General features: G+C 40.7%; 1 protein-coding gene across 1 annotated transcript in view; it reads left to right on the top strand.

Moving 5' to 3' along the window:
• Positions 1 to 1,142: 1,142 nt before the first annotated feature.
• LOC104282810 (BDNF/NT-3 growth factors receptor-like) overlaps positions 1,143 to 10,208 on the top strand; it is a gene marked incomplete at its 3' end in the record, with an annotated part of 53,550 nt that continues 44,484 nt past the window's right edge. The window contains exons 1-4 of the mRNA XM_009880939.1: positions 1,143 to 1,165; positions 1,776 to 1,850; positions 2,069 to 2,140; positions 7,011 to 7,079. Of these exons, the coding sequence (XP_009879241.1) occupies positions 1,143 to 1,165; positions 1,776 to 1,850; positions 2,069 to 2,140; positions 7,011 to 7,079 (239 nt within the window). The remainder of the gene's footprint in view (positions 1,166 to 1,775; positions 1,851 to 2,068; positions 2,141 to 7,010; positions 7,080 to 10,208) is intronic.

Here is a 10,208-nt window from a genome sequence, read left to right on the forward strand (position 1 = left end):
GTAAACATCGCACGGAGCATTTGTTGTGTATAATTAGATGTTAACCCATATTGTGCGATAGCATTTTTCACTTCTTTTATCGTTTTCCAATCCAAAGGACTCCACTCTCGGTTCCCCTACGCATTAGCCGTCACCGGGTAAGCTCTGGGAACGTCATTAAGAGGCAAAATAACCCCGTCTAGCATAGCGTCCATCAAAGCCCCATCCAACCTGGCCTTGAACACTTCCAGGGATGGGGCATCCACAGCTTCCCTGGGCAAACTGTTCCAGTGCCTTACCACCCTCAAAGTGAATTTTTTCTTTCTAATGTTTAATCTAAACCTGCCCTCTTCCAGTTTGAAGCCATTGCCCCTCATCCTATCACTACATGACCTTGCAAAAAGTCCCTCTCCAGCTTTCTTGTAGGCCCTCTTCAGATACTGGAAAGCTGCTATAAGGTCTCCCCAGAGCCTTCTCTTCTCCAGGCTGAACAAGCTCAACTCTCTCAGCCTGTCCTCATAGGAGAGGTGCTCCAGCCCTCTGATCATCTTTGTGGCCCTCCTCTGGACCTGCTCCAGCAGGTCCACGTCCTTCTTATGTTGGGGACTCCAGAGCTGGATGCAGTACTGCAGGTGGGGGCTCACGAGAGCGGAGTAGGGGGCAGAATCACCTCCCTTGACCTGCTGGACACGCTTCTTTTGATGCAGCCCAGGATATGGTTGGCCTTCTGGGCTGCGATTGCACATTGCCAGGTCAATTACCATCATGGGCAAAACAGGCTCGACTTGGAGAAATTAATTTAATTTATTGCCAATCGTATCAGAGTAGGATAACGAGAAATTTGAAAAAAAATAAAAAACACCTTCCCTCCACCCCTCAGTTCTTCCCAGGGTCAACTTTACTCCCCACTTCTCTACCTCCTCCTCCTGAGTGGCACACATGAATGGGGAATGGGGGTTATGTCAGTTCATAATGCTTCATCGCTGTTGCTTCTTCCTCCTCACGCTCTTCGCCTTCTCCAGCGTGGTGTCCCTCCCACAGGATACAGTCCTTCACAGACTTGTCCAGCATGGGTCCTTCCCACGGGCTGCAGTTCTTCATGAACTGCTCCAGCATGGGCCCTTTCCATGGGGTACACTCCTTCAGGAATGAACTGCTCCAACATGGGTGCCCTGTGGGGTCACAGGTATGGCCAGAAGACCTGCTTCTGCATGGGCTCTCCACGGGGTCACTGCTTCCTTCAGGGCACATCCACCTGCTCTGGCATGTGGTCCTCCATGGGCTGCAGAGCAGATATCTGCTCCACTGTGGTCCTCTATGGGCTGCAGGGGGAACAACCTGCTTCACTACGGTCTTTACCATGGGCTGCAGGGGAATCTCTTCTCTGGCACCTGGTGCACCTCCTCCCCCTCCTTCTTCACTGACCTTGGTGTCTGTAAAGTTTTCTCTCACATTTTTTTTGCTCCTCTCTCCCAGCTGCTGTTGTGCAGCAGTTTTTACTTATGATCAAACATGGGTGCCGCCAGTGTTACTGATTGGCTCAGCTTTGACCAGTGGCGGATCTGTCTTGGACCCCGCTGGAACTGGCTCTGTCTTACATGGGGGCAGCTTCTAGCATCTTCTCACAGAAGCCACCCCTGCAGCCCCTCCTGCTACCAGAACCTTGCCATGTAAATCAAATACAGTGCAATAGGTCAGCAATCACTGCCGGCTTTCAGGCTTCATTGCTGACTTCTGATCAATCAAAGCCATGGAAGGAGCCACTTTCTTACTTTTTTTTTTGTCTTTTTTAACAGTTACATCGCAAATCAGCAGAAATTAGAAAGTATCAATGACAATGAAGTTGGATTTTATGTTGGACTTAAAAACCTGTGAGTATATGGGATAATTATATTTCTTTATTTCTCTTGCAGAAGCATTTACAGACTTCATGAGAGAGTAGGGCTATCTTTTTGCATTATAGAAGACAGCTGTAGAGCTTGCAGTTCAACCTAGTTGATATTTCATCCACATTCTTACTTTAAACATTATCATTATTCTTTCCATTGTATTTTAAATGAACTATTCTAAGTTTTATATACTTTCACAGGACTGTGGTGGATTCAGGCTTAAGGTTTGTGTCCCATCAGGCATTTGTGAAAAACATCAACCTACAATACATGTGAGTAAGGATAGCTTCTGTTTTCTAAGTTAAAACTGTCCAAACCTTGTTAATTCCCTTCTCTTCCTGTTTCCTTAATATAAAATGTTTTAACTTCTAATGGCCTCCTGTCATTAATGGGTGTGAAATAGGACATGTATGATTGGTAAATCATAAGAACATAATGTAGAATGGCAAAAAGACCCATCCAGCTCATTATCCTGTCTCTAACAGTGGTCGCTGGCTGTGTCTCTTTTAGTAAGTAGCGGAGCACAAAGGAGTGCATCTCTCTACTGAGTCATTTGGTGGTGGGAGTATCATGTCCACACTATATACGTCACACTCAGTGACATGGATTTGACTTTGGACTAGCTCTAGTCTGATTCAGTGGGCTGAACATGTTTTAGCAGCTAGAAGTGTATTTGGTCCATGCATGGAGCACATCTTCTAATGCAGTTTGACTAGTTTACATGCCCCAAGATTCTACCATGCCTGTGAACTTAAGTCTTAAGTGAGGACGATCAGAAGATTCACTTCAGCTCAATTCTGAGTTGAACTGATGCACGCAAAGTAGAATATAAGAATGCAGTTATTTTCCCACCTAATTGCACTTTGCAGTTCATGAATTTCAGGAAACAGATTTGGTGCCTGTGCAGCTTTTTGACTGTGTTTTTCTAGATTACTTTAGTTTAGATTTAGCAATGTACAGAGAAAAATGATCAGTTATAAAGAAAGATTTTGTGGGTTTTTAGTTTAAATACAAATCCCTGAAAGACTGGAGTACCTTTCAGTGATACAGACATAGAGTAATTAATTCCTGCTACTTATATGGAAAATTGTGGTTCTAGTCCTACAAAACATTGAGATCTTGTGTGGGGCTCACTGTTTTAGCAAAGTATTCAAGTGTGTGTTTAAGTCCATCCATCTTTGTTAGATATATTTATCACTTAATTAAACCCTTGCTTTTATTAAAGTTCTAATGAGGTCAAGAAGACGTAAGGCCAAGCCTCAGGCTTGTAAGATGCCTAAATGCTTTCTTGTAATATGGAAAAATTGTTGAATTTGGCTTAGGACTGATTGCTTTGTTAATAAAATGGACTCACTTTTTGCACCTGTGTTTTCCAAGGAATCGCAATTAGTTTATGTAACGAAGTGGGCACGAATATCTGAATTTGCCCACACAGTAATTCCTATCCTTAATGTGGAACAAACACTGGAAGAGTATGAACCACATCTCTCTGGCCTATGAGGGTTGCATATTACTTCATATAGTCCTTAATAAAGTAAATTGCTTTTACTATAATCAGTTGGTGAAGGGAAGTGTCTTCCAGAATGAGTTTCTGTGTCTACCTGTGTGTCAATTTCCCAGTGAATGATGATTGTATAAGATGAAATTCCATAAAGTCAAGTGCATATACACTGACTGTGGAAATTCACAATGAGTAATTATTGTCTAAGTGGCACAGTTGCAGAGAAATGTTTAGTGGCTATATTGAAACATATTATCAGCATGATACAGCAGAACAAAGCAAATTCAGTCTATGATCAGAAGTAATTTTGTATTAGACTTTTCAATCTTTTCCCCATTACTTTAGTTGCTGGGAAGGCATCTATTGGAATATTGTATACGGATTAGGACACTGAATCTACTCATCTAGAAAGATAATTGAGAAGAACAACAGAGCTATAAGGAGTTTGTAAAACAAAACATTTCAGGATAGGCTGAGAAGGCCTACTAAATGTGTTCAATTTAGTAAAGAAAAGAGTGAAAAAGAATATGCATCTTCAGATTTTTTAAAAGGAAAGTAATTATGAAGAGGAGAACAACCAGTTTTCTCCATGACCATGAAGATACAAAATAATGAGTTTAATTTCTAACAAGGAAGGACAGATATTTGGAAAACCTTCACAGCTGTATGGGCAAGTAGACGCTGCAAAAAATAACTGAGAGAGTTGGTGGGATCCTCTTCATAGTCTTTTTTTCCTGGTTCCTTAAGAAAATGAGGCCCATGCAGTCTTTGTCCCCAGTGGTTGACTCTAACCAAAACTGATATAGGTGAATAGGTTTTGTGAAAATTGGGCAGAACATAGAGACCCTATTAGGGGTCCTGCTTAGGGGAAAAATATCATTGTGCATATATGTCCTGTTGGGCACTAGAGAATCCACGTGGACAAGATGTCTTTAAAATACTTCAGCTACAGGAAAAGCTTCAACTGGAGCACGCAATAAAACATGGAATACATATCTGTTGGTATACAGGCTTTATTAGAAGTCTAGTTCATGAAACTGCTTGTTAGAAACAAATTAAGCTGATTGACATCTGTTACACTGATGTATATGCAATCCTTCCTGATTCAGAAGATGGTTATGAACTAGGAGCTTGTCCAGTCTGATACTATGGTTTCTTTGTTGGGGAATTAGTAATCTTAGCAGACATGGGATAAGCCCAGATAAGACTGAAAACAGTAAGTGGCACTACCTTCTCTATATATACGTGACAAAGAAGTTAGTATGGAGACATTTTTTGCTTGGCTGATCTATTATTTCTGCAAAAAAATGCATTTGTTTGTTTTTGCTGGGAAGTCTTGATGCATGTTAAAATGTTTCTGAAAATCCTGGTGAATCATTGCTCATCAGCAATAAAACTTCTGTTGACTGCACTGGGAATGAAATGCAGATGCTGTTGTGGTTGGAACAGTGAAAACTATTAAAAGCTAAAATAATTTTGTTTTGCCAGAATGACTTCTGAGTACAGATCCTTGAAAAGTCTTACATTTTATTTTAAAACATCAGCTTGTCATTATTTCATAAAGAAAACAGAAACTCCAACCACTTTTCTGAAGACTGATGCAACTGTATGAGCTTTAATTTTGCTAGTGATACTATTATAGTTTTCTTTTTCTTACATGAGAAGTCTTTTAATGTAGTTAAGAAGCTTTATTATAAGAATATAACATTTATTTTATGAATCATATAAGAATATATCTCATAGGATGGCTGGGGCTCTTATGTAAGATGTTTAGAAAGTGGGAGAGGGGTGATTTTCAAAGCCCTTTCTATTTGGCTTGGTCTGGAGTCAGAGCTTGAGCCTGGGCTTTCCCTTTTAGGGTGTCAGGGCAGATCACATGAAATGGAACAGCTTCAGCTGGACAGAGATTTCCCTGAGGAACCCATCATTTGATGGTTAGGGAGTCCTCCTGGTATGGAAAAGCGGGGTCTTCTGCTATGCAGAAACCAAGATTTAAATCTTGTCCTCCCATGACCTGGAATATGTTGCTTTCCACTATACTAGTAAGTGGCATCCCATTAGACTAGTAAGTGGCATGGGTACCTATCTGCTGGTAGAACCCACTGTATATCTGGTTGTCTTTCAGGGAAGGTGGGATTTAGTCACTGTGCAGGTAAGAGAAGCAGGCACTTGCCTCATTTGGGAATACCATGGGGGCATATGTGTGCACTGCTCAGCAGTGTCAGGACTGGAGGGATTTTTTTTTTTGATGAGTGAGAATCACCTGTGGAGGGGTAAGATTTTACATGTTTTGTGTTGTCTCAGTGCTGGAAATAAGAGCCCAATTTCATAGGAGGATTTAACTTCTTTCTTTCTTTCAACCTCCACATATTTGTGAATATTAGGAAAAACATCATAGTTAGTTAACATATTGACTGGTTTTTACTTAACCACAACTTCTGTCCTACATGCAAATTGTGCTTTAATTTTGACCATCAGTATCCACATGAGATGTTTCCATCAGCATCTACTGTAGGGCAGCTCAGTTGACCTGAGTAATGAAACAGTAGCTCACCTATTTTGTTCTCACACATTAGGACCAGTCAGCTTGCAAACTTCAGGCCATTGTTTGCTAGAAGGAATCAACAAAAGTATAGTAAATAAAATCTCTTAAAGATTCCATTCTAAATGTTTATAAAAGATGCAACTTGTATCCCCGTAATTTCTCTGAAAATTATCTTGTACTCAGAGATCAAGGGCTGAAAGTAGGGGGAGTAAACATTTTTTTAGTCAAGGGGCAGGGGGAAGAGGTTTAATCCCTGTTTTAAATGCTATGCGACTTAAAATATGGAGCCCCTATGGCACCTCTATAATACCACATAAAACTCGTGGTATTTTGGCTCATAATGGTGATTTGCACTACATTACTGGCAGTTTTACAGTTTAATGCTCTCACTATATTTAATGTGTGAACTGATAAGACTATAGAAAACCAGCATTATTTTGGTTTGGAGAAAGAATTTTTTTAAGCCTGGGAAGGGGAACATCTCTGATTCAATGAGAATTTCTTTGCTTTGCATAATGGGAGAGGACCTTTCACTTAATTACTGCTGGAAACTGTAAATGCTTAATTGACATAAAAAAGCCCAATATAGGCATTTTACATCTTTGCTTTTGATCTTTCCTGTGGGTGCATATTGCACATGTAATTTGAACATAATAACTAAAAGTCTCTGATGTGGATGTGTGCCAGTATGTGAGTACAGAGTTTGGTGCAGTATCAAAGAAAGGGATACAACCATTTCACTTATGAATAAATTAAGCATTTAATTAACACCTGGACTTTACATAAGACTTGTGAAACAATTAAATCTGCTGCTTTTCTGTAATGAACACAAGTGCTTTAAGTGAAATTATTGACCCCCCCCGTCGAGTTTGATTTTAAATAATGTATTTAACTTCAGACACAGGCTGCATTCAAATCCTTGAAACCCATCAAACTGTAAAAAGAGACTGGGCACTATTCCTTTCCCACTGAAGTTAAAGGAATAAGAGCTTTTCAGAGCTGGTTTGGGCACTTCATATTTTTTTGAGACACAAACTGTATTGGGACTGTAAGAAGAAACAGCCCTAATTAATACAATTTTTCTGTTTTCCCGTAGCAATTTATCCAGAAACAAGCTCTCAACTTTGTCCAAGAAGCCTTTTCGCCATCTGGGTTTGTCTGATCTGTAAGTTGTTATTTTTTAGAATAAATTTTATTTGTGGCTAGCAATGAAAGAACAGGACTTTGAAGTTTGTTATTTTGAAGCTACAGGTCCATCAAAGATTAGAAATTAAATTCCGATCCAAAGAAGGCAGCAAATATGTTGCCAGTAACATAAGTGCAGAGAGTTTTTAATTCCAGGCCAGATTAAGTGTATGTTTTAACATAAATTTATAGATCAAAATAGCCTTTTCCCTTCAAAATTAAAAAACTTTTTATGACATTATTTCACACAAAACTACTGGTGCTTGTATTAAATAATTGAGCTAGTAAAAAATACAGCCATCTACAGAACATAGAATCATAGAATGGTTTGGGTTGGAAGGGACCTTAAAGATCACCCAGTTCACACCCCTGCCATGGGCAGGGATACCTTCCACTAGATCAAGTTACTCAAAGCCCCATCCAACCTGGCCTTGAACACTTCCAATGATGGGGCATCCACAACTTCTCTGGGCAACTTGTTCCAGTGTCTCACCACACTCAGAGTAAAGAATTTCTTCCTAATATCTATTATAAAATCTACCCTCTTTTGGTTTAAAACTGTTATCCCTCATCCTATCACTACACTCCCTGATAAAGAGTCCCTCCCTGTCTTTCCTGTAGGCTCCTTTTAACTACTGGAAGGTTGCAAAAAGGTCTCCTCAGAGCCTTCTCTTCTCCAGGCTAAACAGCCACAACTTTCTCAGTCTGTCTTCATAGGGGAGGTGTTGCAGCCCTCTGATCATCTTTGTGGCCCTCCTCTGGACCCGCTCAAGCAGGTCCATGTCTTTCTTATGATGGGGGCCCCAGAGCTGGATGCAGTACTCCAGGTGGGATCTCACGAGAGTGAAGAAGAGGGGCAGAATCACCTCCCTCGATCTGCTGGCCACGCTTCTTTTGATGCAGCCCAGGATACGGTTGGCTTTCTGGGCTGCAAGCACATGTTGCCGGCTCATGTTGAGCTTCTCATCAACCAGTACCCTCAAGTCCTTCTCCTCAGGGCTGCTCTCAATCCACTCATCACCCAGCCTGTATTTGTGCTTGGGATTGCCCCAAACCATGTGGAGGACCTTGCACTTGGCCTTGTTAAAGTTCATGAGGTTTGCACAGGCCTACCTCTCCAGCCTGTCCAGGTCCCTCTGGATGGCATCCCTTCCCTCCAGCATGTCGAGTGCTACACACAGCTTGGTGTCGTCAGCAAACTTGCTGAGGGTGCACTCAATCCCACTGTCCATGTAGCTAAGATATTAAATAATACTGGTCCTGATACAGACCCCTGAGGAACACCACTCATCACTGGTCTCCCCCCAGACATCGAGCCGTTGAGCGCAACTCTTTGAGTGCAGCCATCCAGCCAATTTCTTATCCATCAAGCAGTCCACCCGTCAAATCCACATCTCTCCATTCTAGCGCCATTTTCAGATGAAGTCTTTATCTCTATTGGCTCCACAGCTGCTATGCTTGTGGTTGGCTATTGAACAATATTTTTGTTTTCTCAAATTCTTTGAGTTTCATTGTAATGCTTCATTTGGTAATGAACCATTTGTAAACATATATTTGTTGATTGTTTTAACATTACGTTTTTATTCTGGGGTCTTTCATGCAGAACTTCTATATTGGTATACATTCCAAAATTACATAATCAAAGGGTAAAAAAGGGGAAAAGAGGATGTAGCATGCCTGCATGGCAGATGTTGTTGTATCTTATTTGCTTTGTTAAATTTGGGGCTCACAGAAAAGGTAGAGTTTTTGAATGACTTTGTGATTGGGGGTATTGGCACAGATAATAAGGCAGGCAAAATTTGTCTTTTGTATAAAGCTCTGATTCATGGTTCTTCACACTGACTTCTCTCAGAAGAATTTCTAAGGCCTGGAATTGTGCTGCTGTGTTAAAAATGTAAGAGAAGTGGTTGTTTTATGCAGTCTTTGCTAATATGTGGGACTGCAGAGACACTGCAAGAGCTTTAGGAGGGACAGAGTTGCCGGGGGGGAAAAACAGAGGCTGCTCTCCTGGAGCTCAGAGCCAGGTCAGAAGTAGCCTGAAGCACCAGCCTAGGAATTGCAACACCAGCCTTGAAATCCTCAGCCTTTTCTGGTGTATGTTGTTATTTCAGCACATGAGAAATGAAGTGAACAAATCCCAACGCTGCAAAAAAGGTTATGTCCCTTAGGTATGTTTTGTTGATAACTAAGTTGGTATAATAATTTTATTTGCTGCCTAGGAAATATTGTTTGCTGGAATTTTCTTTCGTAACTTGGTGATTGCTGATCAATGATAGAAACTCTGATGGAAAGACTAGCTAGTTACAGAGCACTCCTGTTGCCATATGCCCTGCACGGGTTTGTTGCTTCTGAAGTCCCAGTTTCTTCATATGCCATATCCAGTCTGTGCCAAAAAGTCAATGTGATTGTGTATTTGGCTGTAACTTCTATATTTTGTAGTTGTATTTGCCCCCTGGACTGCAGAAATATAAGAATGAATATGCTCTAGCTCAAGAGATGTGTAAAAAAAAGAAGTGACAGCATTTTTAAAGGCATATTCTGCTCTCAGTTCTGTAGGCACTTTCTTGAAATTAGTCTGCTGCCTTTAAAAGATTTATTCTGAAGTACAGATCAGGCCATTATTGAACCTCTCCACCTCAGGTGAACAGTTTATTTTAGGTTGTGGGTGAAGTGGGTGCTTATTAGATTTTTGAAGGAGAACAAAGTCAAATCCCTACATACCTGTTCACTGAGATGATGTAAGAAATTGCTGATCTTTTTGAAGAAGTTGGTTTGCTCCTGGGCAGAAGGAAAGAAAAAAGGACTTGGGACAGAGAATGACAGAATCAAACATTATAAATATGTGACAGGAATCATGGGAATGAATTTGATGAGGTAGGGAAATAGCACTTATTTGCAAAATATCTGGCTGATGCAGAGTAGGTGCAAATACATTTGTATTGTTAATATAAGAATTAAATAATGGACATTCAGTGTCATGGGAGCAGAAGCAGAGGAAATGGTTACTGGGAGTGAGCAAGGCATGGAAAAATGGATGTTGTAAAGATTGAATTGATCCATTTGAAGTATGGAGGCAATATGTGATGGGGCCCAAATTAAGAGAGAGATA

Source organism: Charadrius vociferus, unplaced genomic scaffold (assembly GCF_000708025.1).
Source record: "Charadrius vociferus isolate BGI_N301 unplaced genomic scaffold, ASM70802v2 scaffold503, whole genome shotgun sequence".
NCBI classification, from domain to species: domain Eukaryota; kingdom Metazoa; phylum Chordata; class Aves; order Charadriiformes; family Charadriidae; genus Charadrius; species Charadrius vociferus.